Source organism: Etheostoma spectabile, chromosome 11, assembly GCF_008692095.1.
Source record: "Etheostoma spectabile isolate EspeVRDwgs_2016 chromosome 11, UIUC_Espe_1.0, whole genome shotgun sequence".
Taxonomy (NCBI): domain Eukaryota; kingdom Metazoa; phylum Chordata; class Actinopteri; order Perciformes; family Percidae; genus Etheostoma; species Etheostoma spectabile.
Window position 1 is genome coordinate 11,601,707 of NC_045743.1, and position 22,698 is coordinate 11,624,404.

Consider the following 22,698-nt stretch of genomic DNA (forward strand, 5'->3'; position numbering starts at 1 on the left):
GTACGTAGGTAGAACACACACAGACCACCCCAACCCCACCCCCACCCCTAAGACACGTAATACCACAGTGCTTTGTACATAAAATCTCCTTTGTGCAGGTTCGGCAGCGGGTTCACTGTGAAGATGTACTTGGCCGAGGCCTCCTGTGAATCAGAGGCAATCACTGGCTTCATGCGGCGCCAATTCCCCACCACTTATCTCAAGGTGAGTTTTGCCTGCTATCCAAGAAGTTAAGACTACTTGGTAGAGAGGGTGAAAAGTATACACTGCATAGCGATACATTGTAGTAGTATGTATAATGATGAGCATGTAAGAAGCATACATTTATATATTATTATTTAGAGATTCAAATCCCTGCTTTACCAATATTATTGTTGTAAAATTTAGCAACCTGCAAATTGTATTTTAGGGATATGTGTTTGATGTTTAGTTTGCTCAAATTAGTATAAACAGCTGTTTACTGTATTTTACAGAATTTTGGTTACACAGAAATCATATTTCAGAATATTTAACCCTTTTCTTATGCATTCTTTCTTACTATACAGGACCAGCACTCCTCTATGGTGGAGTACCATGTACCAATTGCTCCTGGGGGTGTGGCTGACATCTTTGACCAGCTGGAGTCCAACAAGAAGGCTCTGCAGATCAAACACTTCTCTGTGAGCCAGACCACACTGGATGAGGTGAGAAAAAGAGACAGGACATAAACAGTGAAAGAAGGAGAACTAGTGTGAGGCTTTGTAGGGGTGGGTGAATGGCAGCGAGACACAGAAAAAAGGGACAGGAGATGAGAAAAAAAGAGAGAGGGTGGGAGGGGATGCAGGAACAGAAGAAAGCTGAGTTGGAGTGAAAGACTGAGTTGAAAAAGTTTAAAAGAGGCAGAGGGAAACTGACAAGGGTATGCCTGAGGGAAAATAAATGGAATATGAGTTGGTGAGAGAATCCATGAGCTTCATATGCAGCCAGTGCTGATATTCTTCAACTACTCTGCCCTTCTGGGGCTCTGGGATTGGACGATACCATTGGCAGAATGAAGAGAGGGGAGTCCGGGAGGGAAATGGATCAGCAGATTAACAAAAATCAGGGAGTTCAGAAAAAAATAATTGTTTTTAATATTGGCATGACGCTTAAATTATTATTAAACTTTCACAGGTCTTCATCAACTTTGCCATGGATAAAATTGGGATGGAATCCATATCACTTGACAGCGAAGATGAATGTGACGACCTGGACTCCATTAAGGCAGCAGAAACATAGAGCTGACTGCCACCTTTCCTTTACCATTCTGTCTGTGTCCTTTATAAAATGAAGCACATTAAATGTTTATTGTAGGCCTAAGTATGCCCTTAGGCATAATAAGAGTTTAAGCCGTTAATGTTTTCAAAATACTGATTTTGTTTTGAAAGTGTCTTGACTAATCACATAAAGGGCAACTATTAATTTAAAGTAGAAGGGGATATGCACACATACATGCACGTGGAACATGTTGATATACATTTAAATGTCTTATTTAACACGTTAACCTTTAATTCTCTGGATCTTAATATTTATGAATGATAAAATGATTCCTACAGACTTTAACTTGTTCTCTGTGGGTGGGTCACATTTTGCCAGATTATTATAGCCAAGTGAATGAAAAAAAACCCCACTGTATTCTCTATTTAGAATAATTTTCATTTCGCTCAAACATTGCAAATCATGATTTTACATAGTCTTAAAGCACACACACTAAACCAAATATGTTATTTTTTTAATGTAAAAAAAGTCTAAATTTTGACTTTTTTAAGTTTAAAAAGAAAAGAAAGTCTGAATTCTGAGATTAAAGTCATAATCCTGATGTTTTCCTCAGAATTCTGACTTTAATCTCAGAATTCTTTAAACTCAGAATTCAATTTTTTTTTTCATAAATGGCCCTAATCCTCTACCTTATATTTGTATTATTCTAATAAATCTATTTTCAAAAGAACTGCTGTTTACTTGCCTATTGTAGGCCTACGTGGTTTTCTTATGTATTGTACACAGCCTATGCTTTGAGCACCAGATCACATTCAGGTTTTGATTTTGCTGCTATATGGTAGTCGTAGACCTAAACCACTAACATTCCAGTTCATTTCTCATGACTATATTACAAGTATAAGCTTCTGTTTTGCGGTAAATTGCGTTTTGTGTTCAGAAATAAAGTAACGTTTGACTACGCCAGAAATAAAAATCCTTCCATCTCGTTGTGCTTTGGGTGGTGGACGACCCGAACTCATCTACGTCATTGCCGTGGTTTTGGCAACCATCGCTGGTAACTTCCGTAAAGCTTTGGCGGGAGATGCAAGTAGCCCGGAAGCAAGCTACGCTTGTTTTTACCACTGTGTGTGGTTTTGTAATCGTGATTCATAGGTAAAGTTATAACAGGACATCCTGCAGACATTACTTTTCTTTAAATAATGGAAAACGATTCCCTCGTGCAGGCAAATGATTGGAGGAACACTAAGGAGGCTGTTGCGAACTTTAGACAACTGCTACTTTGCTCCAAATGGTAAGTTAATGTTACTGTAGACGGGAGCTATGTTCGAGAGGATACGTTGGCACGTTAAGCTAACATTAACGTTAATGTTACCGTTAACGTCGCGTTCTTTTTGCGTAAAGTTAATCATGAAATAAACGTGACAACCTGTACCATTTAACTACCTAGATAGCTAACTAACGTAGCTAACGTTACACATTTGTTTGTCAAACTGAACTGGGTGTATTGGCATGCTAGAGGAAGATGCCTGAAGAATGCACACCTAACGTAAAAATGTTGAAGTTGTTAGCAAAACCATTTTGCAATATAGTTTACGTCAATTGAGAAGGTTTTCACCGGCACGAACGATTATAGGCTAACGTTAATCAATTATTTTTGAGTTTGGTGTTCGCTTAACGTTATCTTAACTACGCTAGCTAGGTTAGTTACTAGTAAAAATTAAATCATCACTTGACGTCAACGATAGCTTTGTAAGGTTAGTCCCTTTAACGTTTAGTGGAAACGTAGTTAACGCTTAAGCCGTTTTGCAGAAAAGCAAAGAAACTGCTAAATATCAGATGTTTAAATACATAATGTTTATTATCTGTAACGTTACCCCTTGTCTGGCTTATAACATTTGATGCCATATCTCCTTTGGGGTTTTGTCTGCCTGGTGACTCCTGATGAAATGTGGCTATTGAGCTAACTCTGGATTGTTAAAGAAACAAATATTACAATAGTTGTGCCATAGTGGGATGACATTTCTAAAAAAAACTATTGTGCAACAACACAGGAGCTCAGAGACACAGTTAAGTGCATAGCAATGCAACATTATAAAAGACAGATAAACACGATAATACAGCATAGATTAGTTAAAACAACATGCAACACATATCAGCACATACTACGCAGCAGCTGAAGAGGATGAACAAGCTGGCATTAGGAAAAGCTAACTTTAAATCGAAACTGCACTTTAAATCTGATTGTGGTTGTAAACATTTCTTTGATAGAATAGGTTTAAATACTGCTCCATAAAAAGTGTGTTTGTGTGATTCGGGGATGGTGGGTTAATCTTCCTTAGGAAGGCAAGGACTCGTCCGTGGGACAGTGCTGGCAGCTATTCAGATGCAGAGTTTATGGTAAATGTACTCTATTTAGGGTCTGATATCCCATTGAGGCTCTCTGCTGCTGGGCTTTCACTCAACACAAGGTAATTTTTATTAGTTGAGCTAAAACTTCATTATAAATGGTATGTCAATTATGAATGACAAGTCATGTGTGTTCCACCGACACATACCAAATTGAAATAATCATTATATTCAGTCTCACTGTCCCTAATTTGTGAGTCTGGAGGGTGAGCAACAGTGGACTAAGCACACAGTCCTGGTGGGCACTACCAATGCTCAGTGTGATGGAGGTGGTCTTACCTCTGACTGTACTGACAACTTTTAAATGTTTTCTTTTTCCAGCTCAAATTTAATGACGGAACCTGTGTGTCTAGGAATGTGCGAGCATATGCTGTGCAGGTAATGTAACCTTCGCCAAATGTATTTCACTCTGAAATGCTTACTTACAATAGACCTGTCCATTGTAAGTAAGCATTTCCAATACAATAGACTTGTCTATTGTAAGTCAAAATTTGTGGAACTAATAATGTTAGTTGTAGCTCTATTCAATATAGACTAGATGTGCTACTGCCAGGATTGTGCATGCTGTTTCAGTGGCACACTTAAAGTGAATGAAGTCAACACCAACAGTATGCCTTTCCTGCTACTACAAATCAAAATGTCCGCAGTGAAGAAGGTCTTTTGCTTCCCCCTCTCAGACTTGAGCAGTGGGTTAGTTCAGTAGAATTGTATTCCCTGTGTATTAAAAAATATCCAGTAATGACATAATTATAATATTGTGTTGGTCAACTAATCAGTAATAATAATCATTAATGTGAATATTTAAGACAACTGACAACCTTAACAGCATTATTACAGGCATTTTTTACATTGGGATATGGAAAATAGAATTTACTTTTTTATGATTTGTTAGTTAGGGGCTTACTTCTTTTGCAGTTGAAATACTGATGAATATTCATGGGAGTGACTGATGTCTTGGCAATGCATGCTTTACAGTCTTGAATGCACTGAATGGCCCTATAGGCTTAATCTATAGCCTTAATTTATTCCTTCTCTTTGCAACTAAATGGCCTTAAAAGGTAAATCAATGAACTCATTGTGTTAGTTCTTACTGCACTGGGAAGTACATTTCTAATCCAAGATATGTGTATTGGTCAGGTCCTGTGCTGGCCTAATCCAAGATATGTGTATTGGTCAGGTCCTGTGCTGGCCTAATCCAAGATATGTGTATTGGTCAGGTCCTGTGCTGGCCTAATCCAAGATATGTGTATTGCTCAGGTCCTGTGCTGGCCCCCGGGCAGGAGATGGCTGCGTTGTGTGTCAGAGTCCTGCGTGGGTGAAGGACATCCAAATCAACAGGCAGCTCAGCAGCATCATACAGCTCTTCTGCGGTTTGGAGTCCCTGCTCAATCCCATAGAACAACCAGGTAGATGGTAGCCATTATTTAGCAGCTTGAAAGCATAATTAACAATTTATCTTCTCAAATCCATGTGTCGTATTCATTATCCACCCCCCCCCCCCCCCACGCTCTTCTGCCCACAGTCCCTTAATTGTTGACAACATTTAACATTTTCATCTGCCAGTCTAATCTCTGACTGACAGTATTAGTGGCTTGTTTCTGTACTTTATTATCTTTTATCACCCATCCAGCATCCCGGTAATGACAGTGATTGTGCAATGCAATTAACTATGGAAGTGTTTAGTTTTACGGACAGATCTCAGCTTTGACAAAGAACTACAGGGCAACTTTCTAAGCCCTGTAGTTAAAATTTGAACACATCTGCAAGTTGTACAAATTTACACAGAATTAGCTAAAGGTTTAGTAAGTTCATTGGGCACTTTTCTAATTCTGTCAAATGTCAGTATTATTCGAGAGTGCATAGTTTTAAGGTCGGGTGTTATTCTTTTTTTCATTTTTACTTTTTGTATTGTTGAAACTGTTTTTTTTTTTTTTTAATCCCCTCATTGCAGACTCTCCTCTAGCTGAGATTCAAACACAACCTCAGAGCTCTGTCTTAAAACACAAGAAAAACTTTAAGATCTGGTTCAGTCCCCGTAGCCGCAAGGTACGCTGCATGGTGGAGAAGCCTTCCGAGGTCACCGTACCGGCAAGCATGTCTTCTGGAGAAACTGCCGCTACACTGCCAGACGCACTTATTGCTCAATGCCAGGACCTGTCAGTTTTCAATTTCACCTCATCCTCCCAAGATTCTGGCTCTTCTTGTTCTCAAAGATGCAAAAATGAGAACAGGAAGAAGAGGTCAACTAAGAAAAATTCTGCCAGCAGGAAGGTGTCACTGCAAGGAGCCACTAGGACCACAAAAAAACAGACTAAGCAGACGATGAAGAAGAACAGGCTGGAGGCTATTAACCAGGAATGGGGGATCACCAACAAAGTAGATGCTTTAAAGGAAAAGGAGCAGCCCTGTGCTGAACGGGCAAAGAGGTCCAGTAAGAGAGTTTCCTTCCAAAGCCCCGCTGTCACATCTGACAAACCTCAGCCTGAAGTGCCACAGGGCAGTACAAATGAACTCTGCTCTAGCAGAAACACCATGAGAGAGAGTCTCTTAGGATGCAATATCACTATACTTAATGACCAAACCCAGTCTGGTCAGAAAATGTTGGACAGTGTCCGTCTGCATGACAAAACAGCCTGTCCTGAACAACAGGACAAAGTATCTCCTCCAAAGCATTCATCAAAAAGATCTAGAGTAGACGAGAAGGTTGCCACATTGGAGACCACACCAAAAAGGCCCAGGGCTTCCCCAGGCCGGCGGAGAATATCACAGATGTCTCCAGCTGTGTTTAACCCTCTTTCTTCAGCAAGCCCCAGGTGTGATAAGACTAAGCGCATTAAAAACTCAGGACAAAAGCAAGGAGACACCCCCTCGGTCTTAGTCACTGTTGGTAGAAAATCTCAAGGTACTCCTGGTGCATCTGTTGGACGGCCCACCTCAGGTCCTGCGAGTCCTGTGGTTATGAAGAGGAACCATAAGGGAGAGACCCTGCTGCACCTAGCTGCTATAAAGGTCAAGAGGTTTTGGAATAATTCTCCTTATATCTTACACTCCATTTTCTGTTGCATTATACAAATAAAGATATAAAACATTTCTGCAGTAAAGTGACAAAATTTAAAGATAAAATGCATAACGTATGGGATGCAAATTTGGCCCTTTAGTTTTTTCATAATTTTAGTTTCATTCAAAATGCGTCAAAGATACATTTGCTATTTTAATTGTCTTCTCTTTCTGTGGGTAGTCTTCAGATGATTGGACAGCCATGTTCCTGTCTGTTGAGAATAAACTGTCTTGCAGTAATCCTTGTAAACATAGCTATAATCCCCTTCTGGATCCTTCACAAGATAATCAATGGCCCACAGTGGAGTGTGATTGATTAACAGCGGCGCTTTGGTACACTGGGATCAGCTGCTGTGTTTGAAGGGTTGCGTTTACAGGTCTGCAATTCTGACTTCCAGTTTGTTATTCTCTCCGGGTCCTGCAGGGAGATGTAGAGGCTGTCAAGGAACTGCTGGACCAGGGGGCTGACCCTAACCTGAAGGATAATGCTGGGTGGACACCTCTGGTAAGACTAATACACCAAGTGATTTATCTAAAAGCTTTATTTGTTGTGTGAAAAAACTCTGTGACAAAAAACAACAATCATCAAAACAGCATTGTTAACTTTGTTTATCTACACTGGTTGGTTTCTTGTCAATAAAATTGTCTTTTTTTTATTTTTATATTTTATTTTATTTTTTTACACACAGTTACTTTGTGGTTTGTCTGATGACAAAGCATTTTTCAACACAAAGCTTTTCACTGTAGCTTTTCTTCTCTTGCCAACATCTTGACAACATGCCATTTACTATTTATTGTATTGTCTTTTCTAGTAAACCAACACACTCTGTTCCTGTCTGAATAGCTCTATTTATAAAAAGATTTCTGCATCCTAACACGTTTTTCTTCCGTGTGGGAGGTTGTTAATGCCATTTTTCTTTGCATTAAGCCTACCTTGAACTGCAACCATCAACATTAAAATGTGTTGGGAAACAGCCAATTGACTTTAACTTATAAAATGTATTGAATGCCATTTTTTTTGCATGCTGGCTTCCCCCAAAATACAGGTGCTGGTCATAAAATTAGAATATCATGAAAAAGTTGATTTATGTCATTAATTCCATTTAAAAAAAGTGAAATTTATATCCAGTCATCACACACAGTGATATATTTAAAAGTTTTTCTTTTAATTTTGATGATTGGAACTGACAACTAAGGAAAACCCCAAATTCAGATTTTTTGAAATTTAGAATATTGTGACAAGGTTAAATATTGAAGACACCTGGTGCCACACTCTAATCAGCTAATTAACTCAGAACATCTGCAAAGGCCTTTAAATGGTCTCTCAGTCTAGTTCTGTAAGCTACACAATCATGGGGAAGACTGCTGACTTGACAGCTGTCCAAAAGACGACCATTGACACCTTGCACAAGGAGGGCAAGACACAAAAGGTCATTGCTAAAGAGGCTGGCTGTTCACAAAGATCTGTGTCCAAGCACATTAATAGAGAGGTGAAGGGAAGGAAAAGATGTGGTAGAAATAAGTGTACAAGCAATAGGGATAACCGCACCCGGGAGAGGATTGTGAAACAAAGCCTATTCACAAATCTAGGGGAGATTCACAAAGAGTGGACTGTAGCTGGAGTCAGTGCTTCAAGAACCACCACGCACAATTGACGTATCTGCTGGTGTTTGGTCCACTGTGTTTTCTGAGGTCCAGGGTCAACGCAGCCGTCTACCAGGAATTTTTAGAGCACTTCATTCTTCCTGCTGCTGATCAACTTTATAGAGATGCAGATTTAATTTTCCAACAGGATTTGGTACCTGCACACAGTGCCAAAGCTACCAGTACCTGGTTTAAGGACCATGGTATCCCAGTTCTTAATTGGCCAGCAAACTTGCCTGACCTTAACCATAGAGAAAATCTATGGAGTATTGTGAAGAGGATGATGTGATGCGCCAGACCCAACAAGGCAGAAGAGCTGAAGGCCACTATCAGAGCAACCTGGGCTCTCATAACACCTGAGCTGTGCCACAGAATGATCGACTCGTATTGAGGGCTGTACATGCTCATACTTTTCATGTTCATACTTTCCAGTTGGCATTTTCAAAAAGTCCTTTTTTGTTTTTGTCTTAAGTAATATTCTATTTTTCGGAGATACTGAATTTGGTATTTTCATTGTCAGTTATGATCCTAACAATTAAAAGAAATGAACATTTGAAATATATCACTCTGTGTGTGTGTGATAAATGAATATAATATGTAAATTTCACTTTTGAATGGAATTACTGACATAAACCAACTTTTTGATTTATACGATAGCACAACTTTCATGCATTTCTTTCACATCTACTGCTGTCAGATTCACTGTGTTCACTCAAAAGGAATCACGGCACATGGGTATGCACTTTTAATAACATTGTCAACATGTTAAGAGTTTAAAAACACATTCAAAACTTGCCCTCTTTAAGCCTATTGGGTACTAACTCTAGCAGGAGGATAACACTGTGTAGGCAGCACTGATTGTTTTTGTTTTTCTCCCTACTGACAGCACTACACATTTACAAACAGACCTACATGTTGAAGTTGACCGGAATTCTCCATTTATTCCTGAAGTTACCTTCATGACAAACTTTAAAATCCTTCAGTGCTTCCCAAGAAATTTTTTTTTGAGAACGAGTGGCTGATTGTTTGCCACTATCTTATTGCAGCTCTTTACGTGGCAACTTGCTGTCAAAACTGGACAGTTTGTGGTGGATTTTTGAAATTGCTACCAATACGCTCAGAGCATGACATTGACAATATTTGATGGACTTGTATTTATCTGAGTAGGTTGGGAACATGACATGCTACAATCACCTAGACCTTCCTCCTGTCCTGCACTTGCAGCCCCATTTTATTGTACCTGATGTGGTTTACTGCTCAGCTTATGTTATGGTTTTGAAAGTAAAGACATTTTAGGATTTACCATAAAATTCTCAGCTGCCCAATTTACTTTCACTCTTTCACTTGTCAATTTTATTAATAAAAAAAAAGCACAGGGTAATGTTGAAGTTTTTATTTTATATTCTTAGGAGATCTCTCGGCATAAGTTAAATTCTACAAAACTAATGGTGTGATCACAAAGTAATATCTGCTGGGTATACGTATATTCAAAACACCCCAAAGAAGAACTATACATTCAGTCTAAAAGGAACGAAGGATAAGGCTGTGTTTTAAGGATAAGAAAGAAAAACCAAATCAATGCAGAGCAGAATCACTTTTGAGCATTACTACTCTTTGTTCTAGCATGAAGCGTGTAACCTGGGTCACCTGGCGGTCGTGGACGTGTTGGCCTCAAGGGGGGCACTGTTGAATACGCCTGGCTATGAAAACGACTCTCCGCTCCACGATGCTGTGAGGAACGGACACACAGCCATTGTCAAACTGCTGTTGCAGCTTGGAGCCTCGCAGAACGTACTGTAAGTTGCTTTGTGTTTTTTTCTTGCCGTGAGTTTATTGGTTTTACAGGTGAAATGCTCATAACACTTATATCCTGCAAACTGTACTGCAGACAGAGTGGCTCCCAAAAAAGGGTAGTTTCATGTCAAACAAATCAAATGGTGTGTTTTGCTTGCCACTGGTCTTTGTGAAAATCTTCAAGTGATGACCAGAGAGTAGTGTTTCCTTTAGGGTTTCTTTTAGCAGTGGGGGCAGGTCTGTCCGAACAACAACCCCGCCCTCAAGCCCCCACCCTGGGCCGCCATTACAAAATCAACATAGGGGAAACACTGGAGAGTCTGACCTGAAAAGAAGGTTTTGTTTGAAAAGAGAACCTTTAACCCGGTACTAGGCATGTGGTCCCAGCCACATTAAAACTTCAAATAGAACATAACATAAGCTATAGTTTTGATCACCAATGTGGAAGATGCAGCAGCATCCACACGTAGGAAAACACAGCTGTGCACGGCTGCTGGACAAAGACAGTATTGTTTTTAAGAATGCTGGATGTGTCTCCTAAATGTTAAAATCTTGACTATTTGTAAATTTGATATTATTATTAATAATATGATGATCTAATTTGATATTTGAGGCTATTGTTGTGTATGAAGGCTCCACATTGTGTGTACTACCATGAGTGACAGATAAACAAAAACACAATGAATCTTATACTATTGTATTGAAACCTACCTTTGAGACCATTTGTTGTTGGGACTGTGTTAGTGAGGTAGTTTTTGACGTTGTATTGGATTACAGTAATTTGTGACATATCTGTAAATAAATGAGCTGGACAAAATTTTACAAACACCTTTTAAATAGAAATCTCAACAAAAACATTTAAGGTAATATTTATTGCACTGCTGTACTTCATGGAAGTACATGATAAAGGCTGTTTTGTCATACTGGACCAGTGCTTATTTTCCATTTCTACAATAAATTGTCAAGTGCCTGTTTCCCAATCAGTGTACCAGGCATTCAGTCCTTTATTTTTAAGGACAGGCGTGCATTAGTGCAGTATGTAGGTGGGTAGATATAAGAGTAGCACAATATTCATAATGAGGAACAGGATGCTGGTTAATAAGTGATCAATAGAGTAGTTGATTAGGGTTGGTATGTTGGTCATATGTTGGCTGGTAAGCACTTTCTTTGGGATGATTTTTAAACCAATCATCCTCTGTCTTTGTCTTTCCTCATTTTACTGTGCTTGTCTCGTTGCTTTGATGGGCCCCCATTGCCAGGTCTTACATTTACTTACTTGTCTGTCAGGATGCTGCAACATGAATGCATGCATCCAAGCCTCTCACACATATGCACACAATTGGCAAACCAAGGCATCTGCCAATGCAATCCCTAATGGAATGGTTGGCACACAGCTCGTTGTTTTGAAATACAGATTTTGCAGATTTCCATTGTTCCTCGGGGTGTATGCACATTATGTTTGAATGATTGGACTGCATTTATTTATTGTTTGGACCCTGAACTCTAAATCAGTATTTGACTTGCTATGCAGGTTATTAGAAATTCTGACAAAAGTCTTAAAAAAGGAAAATTTAAAAGTGATAAAAACTAAAGTAAATACTTATGTGTTTTATACAGTCAACGATTCCCTGTTATCTATAAAAAAACAACAGGGTTTAAGCATTTTCTCAGAAGCTGCACAGCAGGGCTTCTGATTATAAGTCTCAGTCCTGAAGGCATAAAGGTCTACCGGTGCATGACATTAAATGAGCTCTGCAAGGTGCTAGCTGGTAGCATACAGTATGTTATGTTCCCAAACCTAAAGGACCATGCTGATATTATATATTATACATTTACTACAAATATTGTGTACTCATGACTATTTTCCTTATCATACTATAGTTTTTTAGATTGTTACTTAAGTTCATGTAAACACATCACAGTATTAAAATCTTCTTGGGTTGATGGGAAAAACAAACATTTGAATTGGCACAGTCCTAATCCGAAGCACTAAATCCATACAGACATTAATTAACATCACATGTGTTCCTGACACTGGTACATCAATCCAATACACTGAATCAGCATAATTGTACTCACAGTAAAAAAGCAATGCCAGTTGTTAGTAATAGGGCTGGGACGGTATGGATTTTTTTGTACTGCGGTTGAAAAGCAAGAAATTCTTGCGGTAGTATTGTACACCGCAACCCCCTTACGAGAGTAGCGTAAGTTAGAGCGAGTATAGCAGGGTGCCTTTAAGGAGAATTCCGATCGATTCCAACACATACCTCTGTTGTTTGTAAATGTGGAGTGCTGTCAGTAGAGATAAAAACTAAAACAATCGGCGCGGACTACACCAACTTATCCTCCAGCTAGAGTTAGTACCCAACAGTCTTAAAGAGGGCAAGTTTTAAATGTGTTTTTAGCCTCTAAACATGTTTAAAATGTCATTGAAAGGGCCTACCCATGTGCAGTGATTCGTTCCAAATGAACACAGTGAATCTGACTGCAGTAGATGGGACAGAAATGCATGACAGTTCTGCTAATTCCGCTGTGTAGTTCCTGTGTTGATACTGCAAGGAATGCTTTGGGACCGTCTACAAACTGCAACACCAAAAAGAGATAAAAACATATTTTTTAAAAGTAAGTGCTGTAGTACAACTAGCAGGATACAAGTTATAAGTGAGGTATGTTTGGAGACAGTACCTTATTTAATCATTAAATTTATAGCTTACATATGTCTTATCTCTTTTCTGAGTTGTAGTTTATAGACTGTCCCTAAGCTTTCTAACTGCTCTCTCAACCCCGTTACTAAACACAGCTGAATTAGCCTAACTTTCATGCCTTTCTGTCACATCTACTGCAGTCAGATTCCCTGTGTTCACTCAGAAAGGAATCAATCCTTCACATGGCTGGGCGCTTTTAATGACATTTTGAACACGTTAAGAGGCTACAAACACGTTTAAAACTTGCCCTGTTTAAGTCCGTTGGGTGCTAACTCTAGCAGGAGGATAACACGGTGTAGGCAGCACCGATTGTTTTCATTTTTCTTTTTACTGACAGCACTCCACATTTACAAACGGAGCTACGTGTTGGAATCGACCGGAATTCTCCTTTTAAGTGTGTGACGTCAGCTCTGCAGCAAGTCAGCACACGGCAGATACTGCGGGACAGGAAGTCGAGCACAGAAACAAATAAAACATCCGGTTAATTTTCTAAATAAAATAGACACAAGGCGGATCATATTTCCCTGCATTACACCTTGAAAACACAGCACAGAGTTGGATCCCCTCTATTCCACTGGATGGAAACGGATCGCTGGAGCTGGGACGCAGCCGTTCCGCAGTCTGTGGAAGTACACACATTGACTTTAATGGAAACCTAATGACTCTGCCGTCGTTCCGGAGCGGATCCGCAGCTGTTCCGCATCCTGTGGAATTTGGGGGTAACAAATAAGCTGCTCTTTTTTGGGCTGCTGGGCTAATGTGCAGTGGTAAACATTTCAGCTGTAATGCTTATGTGTCAACCTCCACTGAGAACGGAGAAATGTCTTTGCCTTGCCTAGCATGTCTGTTATGTGTCATGGAACATTGCCCTCCCCAACTTGCAAAAGGTCAGATTTGCTCCATCTTTTGATGCGTTTTGTTTAGAAAACCTTGAATCCATGTAAGACACAATGTCATCAGACACAATCCATGTCATTAGAATCAATGAATCCATGTCACTACACAATGCGGCCGTGCACGCCAATGTTTTTTTTTTTTGCGGTGATGACTGTGACAAGCTCAGACCTGCGGTAGTTGCAAAGTGTTGCAGGCCTCTTGACTATTTGTGATTGTACGCAGTTTGGCATTGAAGAAGGGCATCTGCGTAACAATCACAGTTCTATACTCGCATGGCTTCACAGGGTTAAATGTAGGCGTTGGATGAGTCATGCAGTGCATCAAGTATAAACTGTAACACCCTGTTGATCCAACCATTAGGACAAGTTAAGAGTGAATTGTTTAAGAAGGAAATGTAACTAATGAACCTTTTAATTAAAAATGCAGTCAGGCCTCACCCTCTGCCTCATCAGTTGCTCGCCACGTGTTTCCATCATTAGACTTATGACTCCTTTCATGACATACTGCTTAGCTGACATAGTTCAAAAGCTCTGTCAACTGTTGGGTGTGCATAAGCTTGGCTTGATTTTTGACTGACCTTATGCAATCTTTAGCATACGGTTTTCTTTGAGGACAAGTGCATTTGAGTAGAATTGTTGTTTTCATAATTCAACCATTTAGATTCAGTTAAAGAAGTGTGTTTAAAGCCTACAGACCTGGCACAGTAGCAGTTCCTGAGGGTACGCAAATAGGCATGAATAAAAGGCTGTTCATATTATTAGTATTAATGTTATGTTGAACTTAAGTCTTAATTCTTAATTGTGTTCAACTCATAATGAATATTTGAATCTCCTCCTCCCGGTTAGAATAAGTGCCATGATTACAGTGTAACCATGGTATCCTCTAGAACCACCACTGCCTTCCTCCCACTTGTGTACTTAATGCAGAGGCTTGTAGGAGAGTGTTTGTGACTTTACCTCTAGCATAATTTTTTACGGTTTATTATTTTTTTCACCTCTAGCACAATTTTTCACGCTTTATTTTTCTCCAGATTTTCTTCTCATGTGCAGCTGTGTAAACCGGCTTGTGTGTGCATATGTCTAAGTATTAGGGACATTTTATGTTTGTTTGTATTTGTGGGGTTGGGGGTATGAATCCAAATGAAATATTTTATGGACCAGTGGACCTATTAATTGTCCCCCAGGTGTTATCTTTGCTGACGCCTAATCTTTTAGAGACCTGCTGGGCTTGGTTCTTCTCTCTGTCTCATCTCCTCCTCTGTGTGCTTTTCTTCATTCATTTCTCCTCATCCTCTTTCCTCAAGGTGACCTCAGTTTATTTTTAGCTCTCTCAAACTTAAATACACTTACTTTTAAGTTCTCTTCAATATACCTTTTGTAACCAGGGGTGGTCGCGGTTTCATCTCTTTGAGTCTCAAAGTGAGTCTCAAATCCTCCATTACACCTACTTTGCACTGAGGCTGAGGGTATCAGTTACATAGCTATACTAAATGTGTAATAGTAGGTAATGTTCTCACCTGATAAATCCTTGTAATTGAGAAAGCGTATTTGCTAAAAAGTCAGCACTTTTCAGTAAGGGTATGCAGTCATGAGATTTTTCTTTGCATGCAGCTAGTCGAGTGTGTTGTATAAGGACATCGTCTAGAAATGAAGTAGAACACAGATTTCAACTCACCCTCAGATGAAACAATTACGCTCCAACAAGTGAATGACACACATGGGTGCACAGTTTCACAGAATAAGCAGGGTGTGACATTGCCAAATTGTTTTTCTCAGAGCTTTGGACTGGGAAATATTGATTTTCTTTGTGTCGTGTTTGCCGGTGATTAAAAACCAAATTTGCACCAATTGTTGAAGTGATGAAATGACGGAATGATCTTGTTGGAGAAGAGTTAGCTTTAGACCTATCACATCGTAGCATCAATGCTGCGTTAGTGTCTGTTAAAGTGTTGCCATATTGTCAGTTGGTAAGGCCAGTTTGGTTCCAGATATGATAATTGTTAGTCAAATTTAGGAATAAAAATATTCAAGTCTCTTGCTAGTTGCGAAGAGGATACAATTTGAAAAGGGAATATTTCTCACTGGCCGGTGGTACTTTGGTAGATTATTATGTGGTTAAAGGCATGATTTTCTTCATGAATTTTTTTGCCAAGTATGAAAACGATCATTATTTAAGATCCTTGGGCAGAGACTTTGAGAACCTTGGCGAGAGACCTGTTATCTGTGCCAGAGTCCAAATTTCCTTAAAATATGGCAGACAGAGAAATAATAGAATATGCCTGGCTGTTTAGAGTATTCTCTTTAACATCTATTTTTTTATATTAAGACGTATTTAAACTTGGTCAAGTATAAAGTTTTTGTTTTTTGTAAACAAAAAAACACATTTGTAATTTGGCTTTTGGATTTCTGTAGTATTACCTTTAGCTATGGTTTTCTTAAAAAATAGACATGTAAGTTGAGGTAGGGTAAAGTAGAATTGTAGAGATTAAAAACAATTAAAAGTCTTTGCATATTTTAAGTCAGTTCTAACAGTTAATGCTACCTTACAGACTTTTTACATTTCAGGACAATGGAATTTTTAACCATTATTTATCAGCTTTAGCGTATCACTATAGCCTTTTTTACACTGCATTCTCTTAGCTCAGGGTTTAACCTAAGACCAGGTTTATAGGATTCTTACTGCACTTCTACTAGCCCTGGGTTACAGTAAGTGTCAGTTGAACATGTAACTGATGTTAACATTCTAGAACTTGGATTGTGGAATGTGCCAGGATTGTGCCAGTGTGAGCGCTTTCTTAGCCCCAAACTAACCGCTCCCTTACCCTGGGGCAAAGTGCAATGTGAAAGGGGCTTATGTGTCATACAGAGTAACAAGCTCTACCTATATAAATCCTACTTTACATAATGTGTTTCAAATAAAATGAAGTACCCATACATTTAAAAAACACTGGCCACTTGAAGAGAAAAACTATGTTTGCTATTTTCAGACCTGACTTGAATAATTACCATACATCTTGAACATACAACACCTTGTTGCACCTGTTTATCTTGTGTTGATGTTGTTTTCCGTGAACAAGTCTCAGTAAATAAAATAAGTAAATATTTTAGTTTTTTGGCCTGTTGTCACGCATTGTTTATCCGTTTTTAATATGTCTGTCTGTCCCTTTGGTCACCAGATGGTCTGCATTGTTGCAAAGACATAAAAACATAGGTGTATGCATCTTGTGAGACACTGACACATTAACTTTTGAATTTTCTTTTCCACAGTAATCTGTATGGAAAGCGGCCTGCTGATTACGCAGTGAGTTTGGAGATACTGGCGATTTTCAAAGAAGCCTCAGAAGGAACCCAATATGCTAATACATCTCTGAGCCCCTCAGCCACTCTCTGTATGGTATGTCTACATGGAGATTTGATTTTTCTATTTCTTATTTCCCTTGAAATTGTTTACCCCTAGAGTACTAATATGCTTGCATTCTAGGCTTAGATATTTCTAAACCATGTTCTTATATCCTTCCTTAGGTGAGTGACTGTGTGAGGAGGGATGAAATGGTAGTGTTTCTGGCCAGCAAGCTGTCACAGCCAGAACAGCTTCAAGTGTCAAAACTGGGAGAGCTACTCGGAGGGAGGATGGCTGACACCTTTTCTGGCTCAGGTAGTGTTTATGTGGTGCAGAAACATCTCCTCTTGGGGTTTAAACTTCCTCAATGTTTCAGGCAAAGCCTCTAAGAATACCAGTCGCATATGATTGCTTTTTAATGTTGTTTGAGACACATAGTCTCTGGGCAACACTGCAAATTAACAGCAGCTACCAGCCAATTGCTGTTACATTGGGACCATGGCTGGTAAGTTTGTTCACTGCCAAACACTCTGAGAAATGTATTAAATGGGTATATTGCAGGTTCAAGCACCCAACAGGTATGTGGCCATGAAGTAATGTCATGCCTTGGTCATGGTGTCTGTTATGAAGATTATATACAGTACTTTCACCGCCAGAGATGGTATTTCGGAGTTTTCTTCACAGCTAGGCTTTACTTCCTTTACACAGACTCCTTTGTATTGTAAAAGCCAAGAGTAGGTGCTTGAGCATTATCACTCATGAAGGTTAAATCGTAACTATCAAGTGATTTTAGCGATGTATAGATCATTGTGATACAGTAGCCCCTTCACTGTTGCATAGTAATGGCTGGGAGAGCACCAGAGAGCAAAGGTAATTCAAATCATTCTTCATATGTTTGGAGGTACTGTCAGTATGATGAATATGCACTAATCAACAACACTGGTGTTTCTTACAACCCACCCTCTTCTGACCAGAGGGGTGAAAGTTGGTGCTTTCAGAGAATGATTTTACATTTTGAACTTGAGGCTACACATTCACATTTAATAAACAATGTATAAGGTTTTGCCCTGGCGATACAATTATGCTCATTTTGTACTTGTCAACCATGCTCACTTGTTGAATGAAGAGGCAATAAGATTCTATTTCACTATATAGGCTACCGCAAGAACTCTATTTTGCCGCATGAGCTGTGCCTCAGCCATGGGTGTCTCTCACCCAAACATTTAATTGTTGAAATTCATCAGAAGATGTAATTGATTTATACAAATTAAATATAACACAATTGTTATGCGTGCAAGTTCAATTTGGTTTTGGTTTGTTTCTTCCCTCAGTGAGCCATGTCGTTGTGCCAGAAGGACACATGCCCATCACCAACTCCACCCTCCTGGGTCTTCTTGCTGGCTGCTGGATTGTCAAATTCAGCTGTGAGTATGGAGGGGTTTTTCTGTGGAGGCTATTATTTGATGTCATGTTAAACAGTATTGCTGTTGGAACCTGGGTAATATCCTACTGTAGCAAATTGTATCCATGTATCCTGAATGTTAAATGTAGCCTAAGCTTCGCCCGTCTTACTGTTTTAAACTGCAATGGTAATGAGAAAAAAATGGTAATGAGTTCACCCTGACCTACCACTTCTGACATTCATATTAATCAAAACACATTGAAGTATATGTGACTATTAGTCAAAACATGTAACTGTAGCCTGTGACAGCTTTCCTGCAGAAGCTGTGGCTGGGGAAAAAGTAGGGCTGCACAATTAATCGAATTTTAATCGCGATCACGATTTTGACTTCCCACGATCAAGTTTGCGTGATTGAGCGATTATTTTTTTTAAAGCGTCAATTCATAGAACGCTCCGGGTTTTTTGCATAGCCCATCTACCTCTCGGTTAACCTGTCTGCTCATGTGCCAGTCAGTTGTCCCTGCACCGCGCAGCTTAGTTTCTAGATGTAGACAGTCACAGAGGACAGAGTAACGGGAGGAAAACTCAACAGATAGCAGTTGTTTATATGTCGGTCTCAAGGTTTACCAGTTTGCCAGTAAACGCAACATTTGTCCCGTCTGTTGTTTTTCAGACAACAGCAGTGACCAGTGCTAGTTGGTGCTAGTAGCTAGCATCTGTTAGCTGTTAGCTCCTCTAGGACGCACCAGTGCTAATCTCCTCGCATCCGCTGCAATGTTGTTATATGGATATGGTTTAATTTTGTGTTGCATGACCCATTTCTTCTGTAAAGCCATGCCTGTGTAAGATCTCTCCTCTACTTTCTCTCCTCTTACTCCGCGCCCGACCACACAGCGGCGGTCCACACTTCTGACATTTGTCTACAGTTTTTTTTTTTTTTTTAAATACAGTTTTTATTAACACAGCTGTTTATTGTTAAGTATGAGGGGCAAACCTGTATTTGTACCAGTGTTTATCGCGGCCGCCACGGCGAAGAACACAGAAGAAGTTACTGAATGCAACTGACTTCAGTTGGTAGAGCAACAGCGTGTGAGACGGAGCTGCTGGACCTGGGCCCAAGATGTGACCCATGGCCAGAATATCATAGTTCATAAAAATGCAGCGCAGTGACGATACAGACGTTTCATACACAGGACGTGTTATCCGCCGTTCGACCCGTGCGGGACCCGTTCATAATGATCAGCCGTCTCTCTATGAGTAGCGTCCATCACACTCCCTCTCGCAGTTATAAATAGCCTACGTGACAATAAACTTTGTTTTGGCTAAAATCAACAAATAATCGTGAGAATAATCGTGATCAAAATTTTGATCAAAATAATCGTGATTATCATTTTGGCCATAATCGTGCAGCCCTAGGAAAAAGTCATTTTTCCACAAAGAAAAGACAGTCAATACACTTCACTTAGTATGAATCCAAGTATTGTTCAGTCAAACAATTTTACTATAGATCCAAAACTCAAATATTTACCTAATTATCTTCTGGAGTTTAAGGTCTTCTAACATAGAGATTAGATTTCACCATGACAATGAATGACAATTACGTTTGAATATTTAGTGTGCTCGGCTCATTTTATTTTGTGCAAACCAGTGCACATACCTGCTTACATGTCTGACAGCTAAATAGAGCTTGTGGGTGACTGGGGGAAGAGATCTCTGAATCAGTGCACCTCAAAGCTTTAATATTACTAGTGATGTAAAGATGTCTAACTCGAACCAAGATGAATACTTATCTAAACAATTGCTATTCCCAACCTGTCTCCCTGGCGTCCTTGAACCAAGTCACTAAGCAGATATTCAGAAGAAGTCAGCTTTAGGGGAAGTAAAGAAAGACTTGCCAATGTGTGTGTTGAGGTGCGTGGTTGTGTCACTCAGTAGAAGATTTTGTGTTTGGACCATATTCAGCCCCTCCCATCTCTTTTCTCCATGCAGGCTGAGCACTTGACACAGCTTGTCTCCCTCATGACAGTTATTGTAGCATCTTGTCTGTCTCTGTCCTTGTTTTCTGTGTGTGCAGCTGAGTTCTCCCTGTCATCTGCTTTTATTTGCCACCGCTGTCAACTTGGCCAAGCCCAAGATTACCTCTTTATTGGTCTTACGTTTCATTGCAACACATTGTTCTTCAAAAAGCAGCTTCCATTTTTTATTTTAAACCCACCATAAAAATCAACTTCATCCTGCCTAACAGGGCTCCATCCAACTAAAAGCTTACCTAAGCTTTCATTGAAGATAAAACAAAGGTTTAAATCCTGTTGTTCATCACACATTTATTACTTAAAAAAATAGTTTAACATTTTTGGGAATATATTTATTTGAGATTAGGAGATGTGTATTAATCCCAATGTCCAAGCAGGAGTCAGGATGTGTCGTGCCACGCCTAGTTAGTTTAAAGACTGACGGCAGGAGAAAAAAACAAACATCTGAAGCTTACTAATAATTATATTTGTGTAACCTGTACATAAGCAACCCTGCTCTATAGCTGGAGATACTGCAAATAAATTCCCACTGTAAAAACAGTGCATTGTTCCTTTTAATGTATGTTATCCTTTTATCGTTCCCATTTATTTTCCAATTTGTGATGGCTTATTTCACTGTACTGGTTTTTGTCACTGCTACGCCAACTGTTGGGCCCAGGGAGGATGTGTGCACCCATGTGCTTCATCCCAATACACATACATTTTGGCTGCTTCTCTTAGGGTTTCAGCAAAAGGCTTCACCTGATTGCATGCCCCATTATGCACGCACAGTAGCCCTGCCAGATGCATTGCTATGAGGGATTGAACCGTTGACTCAACTGTGGGCCATTGTTTTCCTGCTATGCCCTCTGTGCACACCTGAATACAGTGGCTGTTTTTTAGGATACTGAGTATCAATAAAAAATGAGCTATTGTATCACATCAGTCAAACCCTAGTCTCCAGTGGTTGTCCTCATAATGAGAGGATACCAACTTCTCCAGGTAGTCTCTTGGTTAATCAAGAAAGTAGGTTAATTTGCTTGCACTGACTCAGGAATGAAGGGGTTGAGATGTTTTCTGCATTCAATCTTTGTGAACGTGAGTAGCAAACTTGCTAATGGCTCTTCAGCATTAATGGTCCGGAGCGATTAACCCCAGTATCTCCCCTCTTTTCTTCCTAAACCTCTGGCTGGGTCTCTGTGAATGAAAGCTGTAATTAAGGGGATAAAGGAATATAATTACACTCAACCCAGTGTTCTGGATAGTGTGTGTGTGTGTGTGTGTGTTGTGTGTGTGTGTGGTGTGTGTGTGTGTGTGTGTGTGTGTGTGTGTGGTGTGTGTGTGTGTGGTGTGTGTGTGTGTGTGTGTGTGTGTGTGTGTGTGTGTAAAATTTGCTGTCTCATTATAAGGTGCTGTATTGTGACAAGATGTACACAGAGACTTATGCTTTCAGCTGCAAGATATGGAAATAATACATTTTATTTATATACTACTTTACAGTAAAACCACCACAGATAGCACATATACAGTGGGGCTCGAAAGTTTGGGCACCCAAGGTAAAAATTGGTATTATAGCGCATAAAGAAGCCAAGAAAAGATGGAAAAATCTCCAAAAGGCATCAAATGACAGATTAGACATTTGTATAATATGTCACAAAAAGTTAGATTTTATTTCCATCATGTACACTTAAAAAATGGAATCTGCAAATTTTTGGGCACCCTGCAGAGTTAATACCTTGTACTGCCCCCTTTGGCAAGTATCACAGCTTGGAAATGCTTCTTGTAGCCAGCCAAGAGTCTTTCAATTCTTGTTTGAGGTATCTTTGTTCATTGGTCCTTCCAAAAGTCTTCCAGTTGTTTGAGATTTCTGGGCTGTCTGTCACACACTGCTCTTTTAAGGTCTATCCATAGATTTTCAATTGTGTTGAGGTCAGGATATTGTGAAGGCCATGGCAAAACATTCAGTTTACGCCTCTTGATGTAATCCACCGTGAATTTTGAGGAGTAGGATCATTATCCATTTGTAGAAGCTAGCCTCTCTTTAACTTCAGCTTTTTAACAGATGGCATCAAGTTAGCGTTCAAAATTTGCGGAAATTTCATTGAATCCATTTTTCCTTCTACTCGTGAAATGTTCCCTGTGCCACTGGCTGCAATACAACCCCAAAGCATGATTGATCCACCCCCATGCTCAACAGTTGGACAGG

General features: G+C 39.6%; 2 protein-coding genes and 1 long non-coding RNA gene across 5 annotated transcripts in view; 2 read left to right on the plus strand and 1 right to left on the minus strand.

Moving 5' to 3' along the window:
- The window catches only part of abca12 (ATP-binding cassette, sub-family A (ABC1), member 12), a 66,465-nt gene extending 64,269 nt beyond the window's left edge, over window positions 1-2,196 (plus strand). For all 3 annotated transcript variants that reach the window (XM_032529027.1, XM_032529028.1, XM_032529029.1), the window contains 3 exons: window positions 99-204; window positions 546-683; window positions 1,153-2,196. In XM_032529027.1, coding sequence (XP_032384918.1) covers window positions 99-204; window positions 546-683; window positions 1,153-1,257 — 349 coding nt within the window. In that variant the 3' untranslated portion in view covers window positions 1,258-2,196. The remainder of the gene's footprint in view (window positions 1-98; window positions 205-545; window positions 684-1,152) is intronic.
- A 97-nt stretch (window positions 2,197-2,293) lies between these two features.
- bard1 (BRCA1 associated RING domain 1) overlaps window positions 2,294-22,698 on the plus strand; it is a 29,291-nt gene continuing 8,886 nt past the window's right edge. Inside the window, exons 1-9 of the mRNA XM_032529054.1 lie at window positions 2,294-2,527; window positions 3,964-4,020; window positions 4,900-5,048; window positions 5,594-6,651; window positions 7,124-7,204; window positions 9,967-10,139; window positions 17,006-17,132; window positions 17,261-17,393; window positions 18,410-18,502. Coding sequence (XP_032384945.1) covers window positions 2,436-2,527; window positions 3,964-4,020; window positions 4,900-5,048; window positions 5,594-6,651; window positions 7,124-7,204; window positions 9,967-10,139; window positions 17,006-17,132; window positions 17,261-17,393; window positions 18,410-18,502 — 1,963 coding nt within the window. The 5' untranslated portion in view covers window positions 2,294-2,435. The remainder of the gene's footprint in view (window positions 2,528-3,963; window positions 4,021-4,899; window positions 5,049-5,593; window positions 6,652-7,123; window positions 7,205-9,966; window positions 10,140-17,005; window positions 17,133-17,260; window positions 17,394-18,409; window positions 18,503-22,698) is intronic.
- Window positions 8,377-8,719, minus strand: LOC116697714 (uncharacterized). Its single transcript, XR_004334037.1, has 2 exons — window positions 8,643-8,719; window positions 8,377-8,584 (listed from the first exon to the last, which is right to left on the minus strand). It is a non-coding gene; the product is annotated as an uncharacterized LOC116697714 (long non-coding RNA).